General features: G+C 43.6%; 2 protein-coding genes across 2 annotated transcripts; both read right to left on the reverse strand.

Annotated features, from left to right (window-relative positions):
• Positions 1–1,282: 1,282 nt before the first annotated feature.
• Positions 1,283–15,478, reverse strand: MAPK15 (mitogen-activated protein kinase 15). The gene is made up of 14 exons (XM_074145601.1): positions 15,360–15,478; positions 12,460–12,558; positions 11,977–12,006; positions 10,710–10,800; positions 10,046–10,176; positions 9,723–9,886; positions 8,660–8,799; positions 7,251–7,308; positions 6,622–6,759; positions 6,285–6,390; positions 4,595–4,883; positions 3,999–4,150; positions 3,413–3,640; positions 1,283–2,164 (listed from the first exon to the last, which is right to left on the reverse strand). The coding sequence occupies exons 1-13, from the start codon at positions 15,426–15,428 to the stop codon at positions 3,434–3,436; spliced, it is 1,674 nt and encodes a 557-aa protein (XP_074001702.1). The 5' UTR covers positions 15,429–15,478; the 3' UTR covers positions 1,283–2,164; positions 3,413–3,433.
• Positions 15,479–17,930: 2,452 nt separating this feature from the next.
• On the reverse strand, positions 17,931–18,863 carry CCDC166 (coiled-coil domain containing 166). The gene has a single exon (XM_074144740.1). It carries the CDS (start codon positions 18,861–18,863, stop codon positions 17,931–17,933), a length of 933 nt encoding a protein of 310 aa, XP_074000841.1.
• Between the last annotated feature and the right edge of the window lie 4,268 nt (positions 18,864–23,131).

Raw genomic sequence — 23,131 nt, forward strand, 5'->3', positions numbered from 1 at the left:
AAACACCAGTTCATTAAGTGATTGTGGGGAGGAGGGGGCCTTCTTTTGCTGGCACATCTTTCCCTGTGAAGAAGGGACTCCTAAGGGAAGGAATAAGGCTGCTGGAAATGTCAGGCTCAGAAGTGTTTTATCTCATGTAACTTCCCGGTAACGGTTTGGTACCAAGCTCAACCGTGCAGCTACACAACAGCCCAGATCAGCTGGTAGGGCCATGCTGTTGTGTTCCAGCGTCTGGCACGACAAAAGGCAGAGACTATCAAGAGGACGCTGTACATAATGTTTAGTTACTGCTGTCTGGACTCTCTCTGCTTGGCATCCAGGAGGATTGCCAAATGGGGATTTTTATTCTTTTCCTGATCTTTATGCTGTAGTCTAATGACATGTGAGAAGGATGCTCTCACGTGGAACCAGGCTTCTCAATTTCCCATTCCCATGAGCCTGGGTTTCATGGTTACCGCCTTGTAACACCAGCTGCAAGCTCAGCAACGCAGTCCAGGTACTGGTGGACAGATGGAGGCAAGAGGCTGCGTCGGTGCCTGAAGGTGACTTTAGCAGGGTCTTTAGAACTTCTGCTTTTTTTTTAGGATGCTCCCATGGTAGCAGGCTTTATAGAACTTAGCAGGCTTTATATAATTTACGTATCTGTAACAATTAATGATTATTTTCCTGTTCGTTGAAAACCTTGGGAAATGAATGTGCAGAAAGATACATTGTCTGATCAAAAAAAAAAAATTAAGCTGATTTCCATAATAATACAGATGGTTTTAAAAATCTGCAAGAATCAAGGAATAAGAAGGTAAATCTAGAAATAAAGTTGAGAGGAAAAAGGGAAAAAAAAAAGGAGGGAAGAAGCAGCCAAATTTGGAAAAAAAAGCTGAAACAGATTTCTTATGCTTATTCCATATTGTAATAAATGTTTTCCATTTCAGATACATATGTACAAATTCATAAATGAATGCTGTACGTATACTTCTTTTGTCTGCTCTTAGTTATGAAACAGATTCAGTTATTGGTGGGTCCCAAAAATGAACTGTAATGATCAATACAGTTGTGCCCCACTAGATGATCTAGAGATTATTTTACTCTAGAGGAAGGTAGGCTGTGTAGATATATATCCCATTGGATATATGCCAGCCCTGTTTTGTTTAATTCTTACTCGCATCATTCTATACCTCTCCAGCCCTTCCCAAACCTGCCTGCTCTGTAACAGACAGGTTAGAAATCTAATTATTTCTATAGTCAAAGATTACATTAACATTTTAGATTTTTGCTGTATTTGTTTAGATTTTTAGAATTTTATCTTGCTCGGCCTGGTGGGTTCAGTGTAAAAGGATGTTCCTGACCAGAACTAGAATGACTCATCTCTTCTAGTGATATGTTGATTACCAGATGTTGTAGATGCATACAGATGTTTCTGACTAACTAATTCACTTGGTAACAGCAAAAGCCATTTTAAGAATAAAAAGTTAGTGTTACAGCCCATCACATCTCAGTCTGAGGCTTGGTTCACAGAGGATCTTGGATGCTGCATTGTACCGTCAAATCGCAAGGTGCGAGGCTGTCGGTGGAAGCCACAACCCTGAATTTAGCAGAGGTGGCCTTTTCTGAGCATGAGAACTGGTGTCTCGGACTCACAAGAGCCAACGTGGGGCTCGGAGCGTTGCCTATGCCATACATTCACCCTGTCACTGCCATTTCCAATACCTACCTGTCCCCGAGACAGACGGGAAATGCCTATTTTATGAATAACCCAGAATAAACCAGGGCTTCCCTGTCAGATGTGTTCCCAGCTCCCTGGTATTACAGACTGAAGTGAGGACACCTGGTACCAGAAGTGAACATACTGCTTTTTTTACTTAACTGGACTCTGGTGTTTAGATACTAAAAGAGAAAAGGGACATTCTATCAATAGCAGTGGTACTCACATGTTGGAATTTAGTGCCTGAATCCCCTCTGTAACTGTAGTTCCAACGTTCTGGAATAACAATCTTTTATCACGGGTGAAGTAAAATTTCAGGGACCAAGAATTCTTATAGGAACTTCAAGTTAATAAGGAGAATGTATCAAAAATCAGCATTAAAACAGGAATGTAGTTTTAAAGTTTACTATAGTCCCACTGTTGCCTGATAACATCTTCATGATGTTTCTCTTGGAAAACTGCTTTCTGAAAGGAAAAAAATAATTTACTGTATTATTAATTGAACAAGATACCCCTGTATTTTTCCCCCTTTAACACACAGCAGACATTGATTGAAATAAAAAGAAAGGAAATATTTATTATTACAATATTACACAGTAGGTAAGCTACTAAATATTGTAGCAGAACCCACCTATACTTAAAATGCTTTTCTACTTGACTTTAATGAAAATAAGTCACTGTTGATTATGTTCATTTACCCCAGAAGAGTCATAGAAATTACTGGAAAACAAAATGAAAGGCTTTAAGGCTACCTGTCAAGAGTTTAGTCTTCAGAGAACAGTTAGTTACCTGTTCTGCTAAAAAAAAAAAATTAAAATCCACATTTAGGCAATGCACCTGAAACTGCTAAAGAATCATAGAATGGGTAGGATCATCCAGTGCCACCCCCTGCCCTGGGCAGGGACACCTCCCACCAGAGCAGGTTGCTCCAAGCCCCCTCCAACCTGGCCTTGAACCCCTCCAGGGATGGGGCAGCCACAGCTTCTCTGGGCAACCTGAGCCAGGCTCTCACCACCCTCACAGCAAAGAAGTTCTTCCCCAGATCTCATCTCAATCTCCCCTCTTTCAGTGTCAAACCCTTCCCCCTCATCCTATGGCTCCTCTCCCTGATCCAGAGTCCCTCCCCAGCTTTCCTGGAGCCCCTTTAGGGACTGGAAGGGACCACAAGAAGGACACGGAGGGCTTTCTGGGCTGCCAGTGCAGGTTGCCGGCCCATGGGCAGCTTTTCCCCCTCCAGCACCCCTAAGCCCTTCTCAGCAGGGCTGCTCTTCATCCCTCCACCCCCAGCCTGGGCTGGGACTGGGGGTTGTCCCTGCCCAGGGGCAGGACCCTGCCCTTGGCCTGGTTGAACCCCACGAGGTTCACACGGTCCCTGAATATGTCTGAAGGCCCTGAATAGTCTGTGTGTGTCCAAATACATTTAAGTATCAGAATATTGCAGTTTTCTGTAGTTTTTTGCAATAATTCAAATGAGGAATATTAACTGACAGTATTAATTGTTCTCACGGTATGGGAGCAAATAGCGCTGTGCCCTTGTCTGGTCAGACTCGAAGGCAAAGGGATTAGATTCTCTTTCCTGTTGTTTTGTCCAGAGGAAAGTAGTACATTGTTCCATGCAATGAATAAAGCATTTCCCCGTCAAATGCCTGTTTTATTGTGCTCTCACTTGCTGTTACTGTGGCTCAGGGACTGATGAGATAAGCTGTACCTCACCTGGTTACAACACTCCCATATTCACTGCTCCTGCTGTTGGGAGGACTTTGATATTGGAAGACTCTGCAGGGCAGATTTGCATATGGTTCCATAGGCCTGGGAGTAACTGCCCATTGATGCTTTTGGATCACCAGCCGTTCCCATATTTGCAGTAATCTGGAACATCTTTTTACTGGGCTTCAGAGAGGGATGAACATCTTTGCTGGGAAACTGAGTATTTCTTGGATTCTGTGTCAGAAAGAAAAGCTAAGATAGTCAGTAACCCGTAATCAGCTTTCTAAAACACAAATAAAGAACACAGATTTTGCTTCAGCTGAGGAGTAGGACAGATCATTAATATTATATGAATAATAAACAAAATATAGTCTGTTCTGTAAGATCAAGAATAGGATGGTGAGAATGATGTGGCATAAGTAATTTTAACTGATAAAAAATTATTAATCTAGTCATTTGCAGAGCAATATGTCTTGCCTCTCATTTAAGTATCTTTACAAAGTCGGAAATTAAGATATTTTGTGTCTATACAGTTTCGGTCCATGAAAAGCTAAGGGTTTGTTTGAGTTTTTTCGGTAGGATGGCTACTCACATTGTAAAGGTTCTGTACACTCGTAGGAGGTGGCCGAGCGTTTGCATTTGTCCATGTGACTTGTCTCCCCAGTTTCCTGTTGTTGGAGATTCTGGCCTGTTGAAAAGGTGGTGCAGAACAGTTCCTGAGCACAGCACCAGAATTTGCATTATCTGCAGAAGAAAACACGTGAGAGAAAGGAAAATCACAAGGACACAGAACACACTGACTGAGGCAGGGACAGATCATAAAACCTAAGTCAGCCCCTGCCACCTCTCTTCATCTCACAAACAGAACAAAAATAGTCAGAATAAAATTAGAATGTAGTAGCAAACAAAACCAGCTCAGAAGGGCATGGGAAAAGATAACAGCGGTAGAGAAGCAAAGAGAAAACAGAAAGGAACATAGGGTCAAGACTGAGGCAGGAGAGGGCCAAAGAGAATGTCATACGCTCAAAATTCATTCAACAGCGTTTTGTTCTTATGTCATTTTCCTCCCACACTTTCACCCTCTCATTTTGCCATGTACATTTCCCTCGTTTCTTTTTCCCCACTCAATCTCTTTTCTTCTTCCTTCCCCGTAATAGTCCTTGTGGTGAGCAGGAGGGCAGTACCTACTTTGGACAGCAGTGTGTGTTATGGGATTGTATATCACGTGGATCTTTGATCTCTGGCATAAATCTTCACTCTGGCTGGACACTTCTGGCTGGACACCAGCTGTAGTTCCAGCATTCACATGCGAAGTTTTTAGAAGAGGTGGCGTTGGTTCTCTCTGGCCTTTCCTGGTCGGTGTAGTCACAGAACTGAAATTTGGAAGAAGTGGCCTGGATTCAGTCTGACTGAGTTGAATGTTTTCTCTCTGCACTTGCTCCTTTAAATGGCTATTTAATTTTTTTTCAAGGATCATCTACAGAAAGGAGAAGTTGATTAGACTTAGCACAGCTACACAGCAGAGCAGAGGAACAAAACACAGGAACAAAGAGAAAGACTTACAAATACCTGCAATTTATTTCACAAGATAGGTAACAAGTGTAATTTTAAAATTAATTTAAGGTTGGAAAGAAGATAGTAAAAATATTCTCACTGGAAAGAAAGAATAGGAACACACAAGAGTTATTATGGGGCTTAGGTTAGGAACCAAAAGCAGGAAAAGAGAGGGGTTTAGGTGATGTGAGGAGGAACGAGCGTGGGAAATAGGGGGTAAGAGGTACGAAACCAGCCAGTTGTGTGTAAATAGCTGGCTGGTCAATGTGATCCTCTGGCCATGCCCTGCATCTGAGCAACGCAGTTTGCTCCATGTTCTTATTGAATTCCTTTCTCTTTCCCGGAAGAGAGGCTGTCTGTTCTGTTCTGTCTGCCCATGTGTGTGCATGCGGGTGTGAGTGTCAGATTGCAGGTCAGAGGGCCGTGTGTCCAAGATGCAGGCAACCACAGAGAGTGCAGGCATGTGAGCATGTGATCCCAGCACAGACTGGTGGGTGAACAGTTCAAGGGCCGGGGAGCAAGGGGGTGAACAGGTCTCCGAGGGCCAGCTCTGGGTGTGACAGCCCCTGTGTCTCTCTAGGGGAGAGAGCCCTGCGAGTCAGGGGCAGACATCAGCTGGAAAAGTCTGGACCTGGAAAGTCTGCACGGTCTGTACCAGCAGCTGGAGCGAGGCTGCAGCCCTGGAGACCTCTCCATCCAAGTGCCAAGGACTGAGGAGACCGGGGTCCAAGGGTCAGCCGTGGGGCAGACTGAGACCAGCTGCTGCGGGGGATCCACCTCCTATGTACGTGTCTTTATTCTCAGGAGTGGACATCATCTTGCTCAGCCAGAGAAGGGAGCAGGATGAGGCTGCTGGTGCTGTCTATGTTTGTGAGAGTGCTCCAAATGCCTGTTTGTGACCCATGTGGCCAGCCATGTATATATTATACATGTATATATGTAGTGTGTATGCCTTCCTCTGTGTGTGCGCCTACTGAGAATACATCTTCACACTGGCTGGACCCGAGGACATGGAGTGGCAGCAGCCTCACCTCTCTTGGACTCTTGCATCCAGCATAATATATTTTCCTCTAGCATAGTCTTTTTCGTACATCATGCTTTACAGGCTTTTCTTTTTCCCAGTGGGAAGCTGGACTTAAAGACCTCTCAAAAATTATGTCTGTATGGAACTGACTGGTAAGAAACACCAAGATGTAACTGTAAGCATGTATGGAAAGCCTGGAGAATGAAAATAGAAGAAAATGACAGAATTCAGTAAGTGCATGCAAGAATAGCAGGTTACCTGGAAGATCAGGATTTTGGAAAATAGGATAAGAGAAAGTACCTCATATAGCTTATTTCGATATTCTGCCACAGACAGCTGGATGTCATCACCTAAAGGAAGAATCACATCATAATCCAGAGAGGGCTCCCTGGCAGGACAGTGAAACCTAAGAAGATAACATATAATGCAATTCACTAAGACTAAAACCAGCACCACAGAATAATATGATGTTAAAAAGGATTATTAAATCATCTAGTGTGACCTCTAGTGGAAATAGGGTTAGAGAAAATTAAGAATTAGCTTTGTCTTTTTTTTCTGTCACGCATTTAAGGCAAACTTGTGCCAAAAGCAAGTCTGTAACATCTGAGGGAAAACTGCACATTGGTATTATGCTCACCTTTTCACATAAGGATGCTGCAGAGCCTCCTCTGCTGTGAGTCGTTTATCAGGGTTGAATACTAAAAGTTTCTTCAGAAGATCCAAGGCAGGCAATGGAGTAGAGGGTGGAAAAATCTGCTCAAATGTCACTCGCTGCCTAAAAGTGAGAAAACAATGATATAAGTTCCCGGGATCCAAAAGAACCGTGACAGATATATGGGAAAAAAAAAATAAAATTTAAAAAAAAATAATCACAGTGAGAGTCTTTAAGCAGCTGGAATAAGGCTATCAGACTGAATAGATTCAGGCTTTCCATGCATGAACCAATGACATCAGATACCCATATGATCCAGGCTAGGAAAATATTATAATTTTGAGAAAGTACACATGACAATAGCTTGGACTGCAGGTCCAACCTCATTTTGTTTTGTTATTCCCAGATCATGTCATTGGTATTATCTTTTTTTTTTATTTATTTTTTATTTTTAATTAAACTTTACATCCCTTTCTCTAGAGGTAGCTGAATCTGCAAAGAGCAGAAATCATTTCCGCTGGTGAACTTCACTGGAAGGTGAACTTCAGGGGTACTTTGTCAACACCATACAGTACATTGTCGACTTCTGAGACACATCGAACTACAAGGCTTACCGGGAACTCATGCGGTTAATCACTGAGGCCTTGTAATCTGATTGCATCGCCAAAATATCTGCAATAAGAAAAACATACTGTTAATGCCAAGATTAGGATTCCCAGCACTACACAGTTTATGAAGGAAAGCAAATATTTGATATTAACATAGGAAATTATCCTAATAAAACTCAATGGGAGATCTTACGTAAGGAGGATGGAATATTTACTTACAAATTTTCTAAGCTGATTTTCTCAATTCCTATTCATTCTATCATAGATTTTATAAACTTGCACTCATACCCACATACAGAGAAGCACCAGGATATCTGAGGCCAAAGGATCACTTGTGTGGGACAAGCAATACCAGCTATTGATTTCCTCATCACATCCGCTGGGGTTCTTTTTGATTGGTGACAATGAGCTGTTTTCTCAATGTATCTGTCATACTCTCAAAAAGTCGACAGTTGCTAGGGAATGTTTTTTTTGCTTCAGAATCTTGCTTATTTGGTCCCCATAAATTCTACACAAAGTTGCTGCTCATGGGCTGGTTCTCCTTGTTTGCAGTAGTGTTTGGAACAAGTGTTTGTTCTCCCTTGTTTGGCTAAAAGAAAAGGAAACCATGCCTGCAATATGCTGCAGCCTTGCAGCCACTGTCCTGTGGTAAAGATATGGGACCTTCTGCTAATGAGTCATTTGTCCTGTGGTCTTGTCTTAGCATGCAGACCTTCTGCTTATGACTGATCAACACATTCTTTAACTGTACTGCTGAGAATGGGACAGCATTTTTTGTTATTAGAGCTGGCTATTCTTCTAACTTCGTTTTGGTGTTTTCACACACACATTTCCATTTGTACTTCATTCACAGCAACCAAATCTCTAATAAAAAATAAAAAGAAATTTAAGCTTGAATGGAATTTTCCAAAACTGTGATGTCCTTAAACTGAAGGTAGTTATTTTTCTAAAAAATATTTGCTAGATCAGCTAGAACACATCAATATGTTGTAAAAGTTTATAAAGTGTGTGAGTTCCAGTGTTAGACCAGAACTTATAGAAGACAATCATCATCATAATCCCTTTTGGATTTAACATATATTCACTCCAGCCTTCACTTCTGTGTTTAGATTTCCAGACCAAGAAGACCAATTTACCTTTACTATGCAAATCCCACTGAACTATGATACCTGTTTTAAATTATTATCCTCCTATAAATCTCAAAATGTTTTGAAGGCCTGGGTCTTGCTTCTTACCTAATCGAGTATGGGCTTATTTTCCTCAAACACTAACATTTCACAATTAAGTCTTTAATTTCCTTCGAAAGATGTCAGAATGACTCACAAGAGATACCTTCTTCCCTGATCCATCTGGGCTGTTTTCTTTCCCTCTTTTAATCTCTTCCCTAAATACCTTTCCCCATAGAAGAGTCCTACCTTCTGGGGATGGGGCAGGAATAACCCTCAAGATCTGCTCGATTTGATTCACTGTTGATGTTCCAGGAAAAAGAGGTTTCCCAAGTAGCAGCTCTCCCAGAATACAGCCAATGCTCCACATGTCTACACCTTTAGTGTAACTACAAATAAGAACAGAACAGAGTTAGGACCAAATCAAGCAAACTTTTTTCTGTAGCTGATACTCACATCATCTACATTAGCTTATTTTGCTGGAAAAACAAGCTTGGTGACTCCTTGAATCCAAATGCTCACAAGTTTTAACTATAAAGTAAATGAAATTCAGGAATCATGAAACTGGCAAGCATAAAACAGAAAGGAGATTTATCCTACCAGAAGTCTATTCTGGGAAACCATAAAAGGAAATATATTAAAGGTAAATTCCAGGACAAGGTAACATAAACTTTTCATACGACCAACGCTGAAGACAGAAGGTGCTGCTTAGAAACAACTGACTTTTCATGGCATAATGTATCTAGAAAGTAGTTACAACTACTTAAGCAAAGTAAATGCCAAACAATGGGTAAATGCAAAACAGCCACATTTCAAATTTACGATACTAACCCAACTTAAATTTATTTTCTTTTCTGATCACTAAGATTTGTTATATTTAAGTCAGAAGAAGGACTAAGCCTGACTAACAGGCAGCTGATTTAACATTTTATTACAGAATATTTTCTGAAAGTCTATGAAAAAACTCTCCTTAAATTTGGAAAAGAGGACTAAGGTACTCAACCAAATTTTGTAAAGATACAGATTTAAGGGAAGAGAGAGTAAGTCTAGTGGGAGAAAAGATGACAAACAGATGAGATGATAATGTATGTAAATGGACAATCTAAGAAGCCAGGAAGGAAATGTACATGTAATGAGAGATTTTTATGTTGCAGAACTGAAGTTTAAACGCATATTGAGAAAATGGACTGCTGACATGACATTGCATCTAGTGACATCTAAAATGAAAAGATTTAAGACTTTTAGACAAAAATTTTTCCCAGTGGTGAAGAAATTAGAGAATCCCACCCCTTCGCTCATATTAAGGAGTTACCTCTGAGAGGAAAGTAAGATCTCGGGGGCTCGGTACCAGCGTGTTGCCACGTATTCCGTTAGAGGGGGGTTACCTTGGTCCTCATTCATCTGACACAGAGAACGGGCCAGCCCAAAATCACAAAGTTTAACAAAGCAGTCTGCATCCAGCAAGATATTTGAAGGCTGAATTGAACAAAGGAAAATTAATAAGCTTTTTACTCTCTGAATGGCAGAAGATTATTATCAAGGTTCTTTTACTAGTCTCATTCTTTTCATACATTTCCATTTAGTGTTTAAGAGAAAACTTGAGTGAAGGATAAAGACTACGACTAAGAAATATACCTTCTGATCTCTGTGAATAACATTTCCTGAGTGGATGAATTTAGTTGCCTTCAGGAGTTGGTAGAGAATGTAACACTTGTGGATATCTTTCAGCAAATTCCCCTTCTTAATCACAGCATGTAAATCTGTTTCTGTAACATATTACATCAGTAATATATTTACATCAGTAAAGGATTACCGAGTTGTGAATATAAGTTCCTCAAAGCAAGGCCAGAATAGACCATTGTCCAAAATGTAATCTTTCAAGTGCATCCTCAACAGAAGTTAACACTGTAATTATTAACAGGACTGAAACCTCTCTGTATTTTAAGTTTGACTTGCAGCTTATGCTACAGTAACTATTATTGCGTACTTTTCATATAATAAAATTGCACAGTCTCTTCCATACCTGTCTCTACAAGCCTTCTAATTTGTTGCTCGCTGCCATCTTTCCTTCATCTCAACCAGTCAGTTCTCATATAATTATTACTCCCTTAAAAGTTTCACTGCTATTCCCATGTAATCACAACCGAGATATATATATATAAAGCCTGTACTGCTCCACTTATATGTCTACTTACATGAATATTCATGTAAATCATCAGCACACTACTATCAAAGTAGAAAACAAAGATAACTGATAAGAAAGGCTGGATTTAAAAGGCTGATGCAATGCTAATCTCACCCATGGACTCAAAAATGAGGTAGATGTCCTTGTCGTTCTGAGCTCGGATAACATCAAGCAGCTTGATGATATTTGGATGTTCTCCAAATTCCTGCAGAGGGAAGAGACCCAACTGTCAAATCACGTGTCTTGCTTGTGAGTCATAAAAAAGGACAATAGCCTATTTGATTTTGCATTATTGTCTAAAACAAACATTAACATGCTATTTCCTTCATTATGCTTCTACTGAAATAAATAAATAAATAAAAAGATTGAAGCTTTATCCACAGTATGAAAACAGCCAATTAATCTAAAAAAACCCCTCTGTTGTCTGAGACATTAGTTCTAAAAATTCCTTTAAAACATTTGTGAATAAAATCCAGTCAACTTTATGCACTTCATATTTCCTAACAAACGCAAATAATTATTGTGGCAGTGAAAACAGAACAAAGTTGCCATCAACATTCATAATTAAAAACCCCAACTGACCAGAAAGTATCTTTGAGGGCTGGCTGAAACACTCTATAGGCTGCATTGGTTGAACTGACTATAACAGGACATCAGACAGCGTACAAAGAGATACCCAAATGCAGGTATCTTAAACTGGAGGTGAATTCTATCCTCACATTTGCAGATCAACAATACTGTCGAGACGATTTACTTCATTCTCAGTCTTAACAACTTAACAGAATTGTTTATTTATGTTTATTTATATTCATTTCCTATTTAAACTTGACAGTCTTAGGTAACACCTCTTCCTATGAGCCCTGCCTTGCTTGTGTCCTTAGAAAATCATAGTTATAGCAACATTATCACTATTCAAAAACATTGATGTTTCTACACGATAAGTCTGTGGACAAATGGACAGATAATTTTAACGCCACTGCCACTGATAAGGTAATTAGGTGTAGCGTGCAGTCAGTTACATCAAAACAACAGCAGCCTTAAGTAATTCCATGACGAACTTCCCTTTTAGCTTTGCTTTGATTATTTCAAGTGGTCAAGTTGCTTCCCACATGACGGATTTCCACAAAGAAATAAGTGACAGAAAGTTCAAGTCAATACGGTGATCAGACATACTGCTAAAAATGGTGAAAGATCAGGGCTTTTCTCAAAGGAAAAATAAGACCAACTTTCCATTTCATTCAGGTGCTTTTGCCCAGTCATGGAAAGGCTGTTTGCCAAGATGGTTGTCAACCCTGAGCATTGCATTTTGAAAAAGAATGGGAAGAAAATATGTGAACAACATCAGAGGCAATTAAAAATCAGAGAGAAGAGGGGACATTACCTGCAGGAACATAATCTCTCGAAATGTTCTCTAGAAATAAACAAAACAAAAGGTTTGTTATCACCTCAACAGAATGACAAAACAAAGTACAGACTCCCAGTAAGAGGGTTAAACCCACTCTAATCTCTAAAGCAGAGGAAACCCTTCTGTGGTAGACAGGGTAGGAAAAACTCCGTTGCTCCCTAGCAAGTCACAAGCGTGCTCTCTGTGCTGAGACACGACAGCATAGCACCACAAGGGAGAGTCACATCATGTGTGCCTGTGAAGACATTTTTTCCTCGGGGACATCAAACAGTATTTTGTAGATACCATGATATAAAAAGCTTGACATTTATTGCTCCTTTTTATCCTAATACAGCTGTACACTGTATTATTACATGCATAATTGTCAAATAAATAACATCTTTCAGAGACATAAATCCTGAAAATATCTATGAACTCCTACAACATCTTTCAGGACACATTAGAACAATGATTTCTCACCTGAGCATCTGTTCTGTTCCTGAAAGCATCAAAAATCTTTTTAACAGCCACTATTTCTCCTGTCCTGCGATCGATTGCTTTCCATACAATGCCATAAGCCTAGGGAGAAAGGAGGAGAGGTGAACAGTGTACTATGGTATCTTAAGCACAGTGCAGACCTTCAGCGTGGAAGTAGAACTTACTCAACAGAGGGACTGAAAGAAGAGGTAATCACAGCTACCTAGAAGAAAGAGAGACTAGGGCAATGAGCAATACTTGGTTGAGTTACAGACTAAGAACATCTATACTGAGCCTGAAAAAAGGTCCACACGGTCAAGTATCCTGACCCCTAAGGCAGCCAGTAGCAGATGTACATGCTCATGAAGTGCAGGGTCCTGCCTCTGGGCAGGGACAACCCCCGGTCTTAGCCCAGGCTGGGGATGGAGGGATGGAGAGCAGCCCTGCTGAGAAGGGCTTAGGGGTGCTGGAGGGGGAAAAGCTGCCCATGGGCCAGCAACCTGTGCTTGCAGCCCAGAAAGCCCCCTGCATCCTGGGCTGCATCCCCAGCACCGTGGCCAGCAGGGTGAGAGGGGGGGGAATTCTGCCCCTCTGCTCTGGGGACCCCCCCCTCCAAGTGCTGCCTCCAACATCAGAAGGACATGGACCTGTTGGAGCAGGGCCAGAAGAGGCCATGGAGATACTGGGAGGGCTGGAGCCCCTCTGCTGTGAGGACAGGCTTGAGAGAGTTGGGGGGGGGTCAGCCTGGAGAAGAGAAGGCTCCAGGTAGAATTTATTTTGGCCTTTTAAAGCTTAAAGGGGGCTTATAAGAAATTTGGAGAGAGACTTGTTACCAAGGCCTGTAGTGACAGTATCATAGAATCACAGAATCATTTAGTTTGGAAAAGACCTTTAAGAACATATTAAACCGTTAACCCAGCACTGCCAAGTCCACCACTAACCCATATCCCCAAGCACCACACCCACACATCTTTAAATTCCTCCAGGGATGGGGACTCCACCACTGCCCTGGGCAGCCTCTTCCAAGGCTTGACAACCCTTTCAGGGAAGAAATTTTTCCTAATATCCATCCTAAACCTCCCCTGGCGCAACTTGAGGCCGTTTCCTCTCATCCTATCACTTGTTACTTGGGAAAAGAGAAAAGAGACATCCCAATTGCCAGCAGTGTAGTATTATAGCACTTATCTAAGATACTTATACTCCAGCTGTTTGTACTTCCTGATGCACGGCAAAGGACCTGAGCACATACTCCAGGACCACACATGTTCTTGGGAAGTCTGCCTCAATGTCTCTATTTGAATATTTAAGCATGAAAATCACTCAACATCACATATTGCAGCTGTTTTACTTTGCATGAGTGTTTAAACATTAACTGGGCATTTCTGAGTGAGAAATGATCCCACTGTGCAGATGTAAGACATCTCCTAGAATGTGGAAAGTTAAGAATCAAATCTATGACCTAAAAATAAGAAAACTGGATCTGTACCGCAAGGGAGATTGAGTAATCACCATTTGCAAGTATCACACAGTAATCCAGAATAGGGAAAACTTAGGTAGAAGTTCCTGTTCCCCTAGTAGATAACACAGCTTTTAATTAAAAAAAAAAAAAAAAAAAAAAAAAAAAACCAAACTGATTACCCTCACTATACAGGAACAGCTTATCTCCCTTGCTCTATTTTTTGGGCAGTCCTCACCTGTTTCAGGGACTCCAACAGCCTCTAAAGTGCTCAGGTAAGTACATCAGCTGTGTACATACACAGTACATACAGAACTTTCTCCATCCAAGAGGCAGAAAACACAGGAGTTTAAGAGACTGGAACTACATGAGTTAAGAGCTCAACTAGTAGTTTTAATAATGTCAGTGATGCCTAGATGATATACCTGAAGCCACCAAGCCCTTTAAAGACCTGAATGTCTTTAGTCATGTTTGTGAAACAGTCTCCAAACAGAACTCTCAAACAAATTGATATTTCAGGTGAAATAATAATGTCATTCCATTCAAAGAACCTAGAATGTTAAAAGGTGTAATATGCTACATTCAGTCAAAGGGAGAGAGCTGATAACTAGTAACAAGATGACAGCAAACTTCCAAGTCAGAGACAAACTTAGAATGAAATATAGCCATAAGAAAGACCAGTGTGAATTCAAAAGGAGAAAAACAAAACAGTGTCTTCGAGGAAATGAAAAAAATTAGCCTCTCTCAAGTTCCCCCTTGTAATTGCACATAAAATACTCAACTACTAGTATCAACACAACTAAACAATGGCAAAGAGCTGCCAGAATAGAAAAGCAGATAATCAGGAAGGGTTTAGAGACTGCCTGAGGAGAGAGATCTTAGAAATTAACGTTGGCTCACACATAAAAATATGTCATTTTATGGGGAAAAAATTACTTGACGTGCCGTAACACTTGAAGTAATGGAGTTACAGTAAATGTGAAAGAATTTGGCAGGCACAAACAGAATATTCTTTGAGGCTGATTCATTTTACTGTAAACCAAGTGTACATGCAAGGTCAGTGCTTTGTGTGGCAGTTCTCCATTAAATTAAGGAAAAAAACAAAAACAAACAACTGGTGGGGAATTTAAGGGTGTGATCAGTTTCACATGCTACAACATGACACTCTCCTCTGAAATTTAGCTGTGAAACAACTGTAAGAAGTCACAGGAAGTTATCACGCTAGGATTTATTTTTTTTTTTTCTCCATTCGGCATAATAAACATTTCAAAGTCCAGTTTTTCTTCAACCATATAAACTCTCGGACCTCCTGCAGCCAGCGCAGCTCAGGGCAGCGGCCTGCGGCAGGGACCAGGAGGCCGCAGACACAGGCGCCGCCGGGGCGGGAGGGCCCGCAGGCAGCGCCGGACCGCGCCGCCCGGCTCCCCGAGCTCCCCCGGGCACTCACCCCCTTGCCCAGCCGCCTCTTGATCTCGTACTTCTGGGAGACGATCGCGTCCACCTCCGGCTCGCTCATGGCGGCCAGCCGGGACGGTGGGCGACGGGCCCGGCCCGTGGAACGGCCTCCACCGCAGGCTCCGCTGTTGATGGCGGCTGCTATGGAAACGGCGCCACGGCACCGCGCATGCGCACGGAGGCCCCAGGGCGTGAGGCAGGACGCACTACGGCCTGTGGTGACGTTTGCGGGGCTTGAGGCGTGTTGCGGCCGCTTCCGCCTTCTTTCCCCTTTCCTTCCCTCCCGCCTATCCTTCCTTCTTCCTTCCTCTTTCTTTCCGCCTATCCTTCCCCTTTCCTTTTGCCTGTCCTCCCCTGACGGGCTGCGTGTTACTGCTAATGCCCTGTAACGCACATCTTTCCTTGCGGCAGCACGCTGTGGTTCCCGTGACATCCCTGTTGACAAACTGAGCCAGGGCAGACTAGTGGATTGCGTGGTTAGACAGACTGAAAACTTGCTGAACTGCCAGAACTGAAGGTTTGTCATCGTTCCAGCCGGGGGTCCATCATTAGTGGTGTACCCAGGGGCCAATGCAGGTTCCAGGACTCTTTAGCTTCTTCATTAATCAGCGGGACGGTGGGCCAGAGCACAGCCTTGGCAAGTTTGCAGGTGATACACAACAGGGAGGAGTGGTTGGTGGAGCAGAGGGTCACACTGTTATTCAGGGGGTCTCTGTCAGGCTAGAGAAACAGGCCGACAGGAGCCTTGTGAGCTTCATCACTGGAAAATGCCCAGCCCTGCACCTGGGGAGGAATAGTCCCAGGCAGCGGTAGAGGCTGGCAGCTATCGGGCTAGAAGGCAGCTTGGCAGGAAAGGTCCTGGGGGACACCGGGTTGACCATAAGCCAGCAGATGTGCTTTTGCAGGAAAGGTGGTGAACATCGTGCTGGGCTGCACCAGGAAGAGCCTTGGCAGCAATTTGAGGGAGGCCATCCTTCCCTTTTACTCGGTGCTGAGACACCACACCTGGAGTATCACTTATGGCTCTGGGCTCCCCAGTACGAGACAGACACAGACATACAGGACTGTGTTCAGCAAAGGGCCACAAAGGCGATTAAGGCTTGGAGCATCTCTGATGTAGGGAGAGGCTGAGAGCTGGGATTGTTTAGCCTGGAGAAGGCTCAGGGGATCTTATTACTGTGTTTAAATATCAGGCGGAGCAAGGGGGGAGACAGAGCCAGACTGTTCTGAATTTGAAATTTGTGATGAAATTGAAATTCCATTTAATTCCATTTAAATGTATGAAAAAATCCTTTTCTTTTTACTGTGAGTGTGGTCAAACACTGGAACTGGCTGCACAGCGAGGCTGTGGAGTCTCCATCCTTGGGGATACTCAAAAGCCACTGAAAGTGGTCCTGCTGTGGTTGATCCTCCTTTGAGGTCTCTTCCAATCTCAACTAAGGTCAGCTTCTGTATAAAATATCCTTGTGCGAATGTGAAAACTTTGAGCAAGGGTGACCTGTGGTGCCATTGTTGATGAGGCAGTGGAAATCTAGAAGGGTTCAACTTGGAAAGTGAATGTAGCTGCAGTCTATTAGAAACAGAACTGCCTACCTCTTGCTTCTCAAGTGAAACACTAAAGCAAGAAAAGAATGAGGAGAAAGTAAAAATTGATACGAATATATTCAGTGAGTATATTTTATTCATAGGACTAAGGGTCAAATACCTCAACTACTTGAAAGGAGGTTGTAGAAAGGTGGGTGGTGGTCTCTTCTCCCAAGTGAATAATGACAGGACCAGAGGAAATGGTCTGAAGTTGCAGCAGGGGAGGTTTAGATTGGATATTAGGAAGAATTACTTTACTGGAAGAGTGGTCAGGCACTGGAATGGCCTGCCCAGTAAGGTGGTTGAGTCACCATCCCTGGAGGTATTTAAGAAACATGTAGATATGGCACTTCAGGGCATGCTCTAGTGGCCGAGATTGTAGGGGTTATTTTTGTGTCTGTATGGTTGGATTCTGTGATCTCAGAGGTCCTTTCCAACTGCTTATATTGCCTAAAGGACTTGGTTGCTTGCATATTTATTTTCTCTTTGGAGACCAGCAGAAGGTAAAATAAATCTTTGCCATGTAGAAGATTTGGGAAAATGCTGCTGAAAGTAAGAGCTAGCCTACACTGGTTCACACTATAGAACCAGTAGATGTAGTTTGCAGTGAAAAGTAACACAGAGATTGCCTCACTGTGTCTAAGAATATAATTAGCCTATGGAAAATTACTAATTAATGAAACATTGAAGTCTGATCTCAAAGAGAAAAATGTCATTGTTTATTTTGGGATATGAAGGGATTGCAGTTTCAAATGTCTTAATGCAAATGTCATGAAAGTTAAGGCTGAGGTTACTTCTAAGATCCATTGTCTGGGTTGTGTGCTGAACGTGAGCTATGTAAAGCAGTCCTTCCGTCCACCCACAGAACATTTACTTCTGTAGACTCTGTTACCTAACTAATAGTGGCAACAACTGATGGTCCAGCTATGTCTACTGAGGTATTGGCATGATTGAGGAGTGGAGAAGTAGTTTTTTTAGGTTAATGGACACATCCGAAGGGGCTGTGAGAGCTGTAGGTTTTGCCAGTTGCATTGTGTGCCTTGCGCTGGTGTAACCACTGGCGCCTGCGTGCCATGTCCTGAATGTATTGGTTCTCCCGAAGAAGCTGTTCCTGCTGCTCTATCAGTTGAACTTTGGTTTCTTTAAGGATTTTTGAGTATTGGATGAGTCTGAGCAGTTCCTGGCGGAGATGCCAATTCTCTGCTTTTACTTGTTTGGTATGCTGAATTAGAGATTGTATCGCTGCTTCTTCGGCTCTCTTGGTGAGAACCTGGATCTTCTGATGAAAGTCTGTCTCACAGTCAGCCCTGGCCTGCAGAAATCTGCTCTTGATTTTGTGCATTTCATCTGAATGCTGTATCTTTGTGACCAACAATTCCTTCTCCAGTTCTTTAATCTTTTTCGCCTGTTCCTGCCGAAAAGATGGGTCTTTGAAAGGCTGCAGGTCTTCAACCTCCTTGTTCATGAGAGAGTACTTTGTCTCCATATTCATCAGAGAGTTCCTTAGCTCCTTTTCTGTTTCTGTATACTGTGAGATTAGCTTCTCTTTCTGCATCCAGACTTGAGACAGATCAGTGTGATTCTGGTCATTTAATGTTATTATCAGATTCTGGCACTTCTGGTTGTGTTTTGTTAGGTAAGAGAGGTAAGCGTTGCCCTCGTCCCGATTCCGTTGAGCTTCCTTTTCTAGGAATTTATTTTCTTGAAGGAAATGCTCCACTCTTCCCATGTATGTGTTCAGATGTTCAGTGAGAATCTTGTCTTCCTTCTGCAAGTACGATTTCCTCTCTTCAGCAAGTATTTCCGTGTCATTTTTTCCTTTGGATGTATCTCCATTCTTGGTTTTTACTTCTTGCTTATTTTTCCCAGCACGGGCAGTGTCTTGTTTCATCTGCTTTGTCTTGGGTGCCATATTCCACATGGGGGCTGTCAAACTCTGGCAAACTGCAACAGAATGAAAAATCACAAATAATTCTAAGTAAGCACTATGCCTACACTCCTACATTAAGAATTTGCTGGGGTTTTTTAAGCATTCATTTTAGGAGGGGATTTCGTTGTTTTAACATGCAACATTATGTTTTAAAACTGCTGAGACACCTGCAATAAAAGAGGCATAGCTAAGTCCACGATTGATACTAAAGGAAGGAAGATGCATCAGTACTAAAGATTCTTGCAGACATAATCAAAAAATGAGGGAGTAAATAGTACTTTGTGTGCCAAATTTCTAAACTACTTATTCAAAAGAGGAACAGTGCAATCAAGGATTTAGAACTGGAGAGAAGTCTGATTAGTGGTTTTAATGAACATTTATAACTAAAAGTTACTGTATCCTAATATGACTTTTGAGCCTTTTTAAAGAAAATATGCAAAATTCAAGTAGATAGGTGAGAAAAATAGAATAAATATACTCAAATTGCCTGTCATAGTAATAGCAGAACAGGTTCCAAGCTGGCAATGTGTCAGCTGCATCAGAAGCAGTTGGGCACAGGGAGACATAAGAATGTCTACAGAAATCAGTGCAGTTGTGCTTTGGGAAACAGACCTCAAGAGATAGAAGGGTGTTGCAACAGACAGGTAGTAGAACTGAGTTAATACTAATTGTGTAGTTTGGGGGGAAAGGCAATTTTAGAGCTGTACAAATGTGTGAGAAATTACTAAGTCTGCATGGAAAAACAGGCCTTGCTAAAGTTGGTATTCTACAGAATGTGTTTTAAAAAAAACCACTCACCTTTCCTGCTCCTGTGATCTTCACCTATTTTCCAAATAGCTGCTTCTGGCTTGCTGCTCCTGGCTCACCAACAGCGTTTGCCAGTAGGCAGACGGTGGCCTCTGCAGAGCGGACGTGTTGTAAGCTATGTGTGTCCATGGTGATGAAACGTGCGAGGTCACAAGAGAAGCTTTGCAGGGACACCCTGAGCCATTTCAGTTCCCAACTGGGTTGTGAGGCCTGACTGTGACACGCTTTGTTACCTACTGGCATCAGTTAAGCAGAAGCACAAAGGCAGTTTGGCTTATAAGGATATGATTTATAGTGGCCGCTATATTAATAGGGAAACAGCCTCAGCTTGCTGTTGGGATGTGCTGAAGGAAAAGATATGACTGAAGAAGACATGGTCCTCCTTGGGAATTAGGTGCCAGAATCTACTCAAGCATTTCTGGTCCATGTATTTGGGGTTTCTTCTCAGCACATTGGCAGGCAGTGCCCAGGTCCCACAGAGTTAGGAAGGGGTATGTGTATATGAAAATGTTTGTGGCATCTGAAAGGCAGGTGCTTGAAAGGATTTTTTGCAAATGCAGTCCTCATTTATGCAGGGGTTTCTTGTTTTGGAAAGGAAATTAATAGTTTGGGAGGCACTTCCTGCATTTTGTAGGGGAAAAAAACCTGATCCTCGTACACGAGAAATTTTGTTTCTGTAGGTGTTTAACAGTATAAACGTGGCATCTCTGAAGCACAGGGCATGGCATTTCACTGGTTTACTTATCTACCCTGGCTATTTGTCGCTAAAGTACAACTTTCTAGAAAGGCATCTAAACTTGAATACAACAATAATGGAAAATGTGTGAAAATGAAATTTTTATTTTCTAATTTCAGTTTTACAGCTTCAGATTTTACTGATTTGTAGGTGGTTTCCCGACAAATTAGAGCACCCTTGTATTGGCTTTATGTGGCAAGGTTTTGGTGGTGGTGGGGACTCTGGGTTGGCTTCAGTGGGGACACCAGACACTGGCCCCAGGTCAGATGGAGCCAGCTCCAGACAGCTCCAAGGACCCACCGCTGGCCAAAGCTGAGCCCATCAGCAGTGGTGGTATCACCTCTGGGATAACATATTTAAGAAGGGGTAAAAAACACCTCACAACAGCAGCTGAGAGAGGGGAGTGAGAATATGTGAGAGAAACAACTCCGCAGACATCACGGCCAGTGAAGAGGGAGAGGGAGGAGGTGCTCCAGGCGCCGGAGCAGAGATTCCCCTGCAGCCCATGGAGGTCCACCCTAAACCCTGCCCCAAACACTCCCAAACCTTGCTACAAAGGTACCACAGGACCAAAACCACCTCCAAAACCAGCCCAGGTCCCCCAGACACCCCCAAAACCCTGCCCCGGAGTTCCAAACAACCCAGAAACACCCTCAGATGCTGCAGAAGGACCCTGAAAGTCTGACCCAGACACCCCCAAACTCTGCCCTAGGGGTCCCAAATACTCCCTGCCCCTAAATGCTATCCCAGAAATTCCTCTGGCCCCCAAACCACTCTGTGCCATGCCTTAGAGCCCCTTGTCATGCCCTAAAGCTACCACCACCCCACAAAACCCTCCCAAGCCCTGTCCCAGGGACCCCAGTCACTCCCTGATGCTGCCCCACAGGTCCCTCTGATCCCCAAACACCCCAAAAGACTGCCCCACGGCTCCCAAACACCCCACAGCTGCCCCTTGGGTAGCCCTGTCCAAGCCATGCCATGAGCAGGAGCTGCTGGAAGGGCTGTGCATTGTGGTAGCCTCTCAGAAACTCTTCTGGCCTCTCTTTGCAGGAGCTGAAGGAGTCGGGCAGTCGAAAGAGTGTCACGGCTGGGAGCTCTGCACAGGTCCGGGGCTGGCCCTGACACAGAAACTGGGTGAAGATCCAGTGGTTTGTGTTGCCCTGACACCGGAGTGGAGGCCGCGCTGTCCTGTTCTTCCGCTCTTCACCATAAATGTTTTGTACAACTGCTAACAAGAAATGTTTTGTGCAACAGGTAACGGTGCACCCATAAGGAACGATGGCTTGGCCACAGTCCCACCCACTCATGTTGCACAATAGGATTATAAATATTACCCTCATTGCATATCTAATTGAGGGACAAGAATTCAATGCCAAATCGTAGGGACGGATTGACGGGTTTGTCCTCCTCACCCCCTAAAAGGGACACCTTTTGGTAAGATGTGTGACCTCGGCCACACCAAGGGCTCACTGGGGAAATCAAGAGTGATTGCTGTCGTATCTTTAAAGCTATATAGCTATTCTGCAGTTCAGTGCATTTATCACCAGCAATCTTAAAGAATCTGTATGTGTTGCACAGAACTAACCGGTACTGTTCATGCACCTGACTGTTGGACCTGCAGCAAACGGGCTGCTCATGCCCCCGGTGTCAGGCCTGTCATCACGGCCATGTTTAGTCTCTAAATGCAACAGTACCAAGTGGTTAAGTAGTTCGCATTACAAAAAGTTGCCTGTTTTACATCATTAAAAAATATTGCCTAGCTGCAAAGTTCTACCCTTGTTCTGATGGCTCTGTGAGGTGTTTTCTGATTAGTCTTCAGGGTGGGATTTGCTGGCTGGAGGAAGAGGCTTTTGAGGTGGTGTTAGTGACCAAGGGAAAACTTCTGCCACGAAAGGGTTGTGAAGCCTTGGCAGAGGCTGCCCAGGGCAGTGGTGGAGTCGCCATCCCTGGAGGGATTGAAAAGCTGGGCAGAGGTGGTGCTGAGGGACATGGGTCAGTGGTGGGTCGGTCAGTGCTGGGTCCGTGGTGGGACTCCAGGAGCTGAAAGGTCCTTTCCAACCTAAATGATTCTGTGATTCTATAGATGCTGCACAATGCCACACACAGGTCCCTATAGGTACCACTGACCTCTAGACACCCCAGACTCCCTGTGAGGGGCCCTATAGGCACCACCACCCTATAGACAACCCCAGACAACCCACAAGGGGCCCTATAGGTACTGCTGCCCTACAGACTCCCTCTGAGGGGCCCTATAGGCACCACTGCCCCATAGGCATCCCATAGGTAACCACAGACACCCCAGACAGGGACTTAAAGGCCCTGCTGCTACAGAGATACTCTATGGACACCCCAAAGACACCCCGTGCAGGGCTATATAGAAACCACTGCCCCATAGATAGCCCCCAGCCCCCCTGTGAGGGGCCCTACAGTCACCACTGCCCCACAGACACCCTACAGACAGCCCACGCAGGGTTCTGTAGACACCCCACGGCCCCCCCGCTCCTCGCTTTTTGGGGGCAAGGGGGACAGGGAAGGGGGAAGGTCACCTCGGGGGATGTGGGGCGAGCACTGGCCCGCGTCACGTGATGCGGGCCAAGATGGCGGCGCCCGCAGCGGCCGGGGCCAGGCGGAAGCGGAAGGGTGGAGGCGCCGGCGCGCGCGGCTGCTGGCCCCGCGGAGGCGCAGGTAGGAACGGAGGTTCTGTGGG

The sequence above is a fragment of the Numenius arquata genome, chromosome 3 (assembly GCF_964106895.1).
Source record: "Numenius arquata chromosome 3, bNumArq3.hap1.1, whole genome shotgun sequence".
In the NCBI taxonomy this organism is placed as follows: Eukaryota; Metazoa; Chordata; class Aves; order Charadriiformes; family Scolopacidae; genus Numenius; species Numenius arquata.

What these genes read in the sequence shown, in the direction of transcription:
- MAPK15 (XM_074145601.1), bottom strand. Translation starts at nt 15,428, where the DNA reads ATGAGCGAGCCGGAGGTGGACGCGATCGTCTCCCAGAAGTACGAGATC. An exon ending in AGAGGCGGCTGGGCAAGGGG is followed by an intron (nt 12,559 to 15,359) that starts GTGAGTGCCCGG and finishes CTTTCTCCCTAG; the next exon opens with GCTTATGGCATTGTATGGAA. An exon ending in CCTCATTTTTGAGTCCATGG is followed by an intron (nt 10,177 to 10,709) that starts GTGAGATTAGCA and finishes AATATGTTACAG; the next exon opens with AAACAGATTTACATGCTGTG.
- CCDC166 (XM_074144740.1), bottom strand. Translation starts at nt 18,863, where the DNA reads ATGGCACCCAAGACAAAGCAGATGAAACAAGACACTGCCCGTGCTGGG.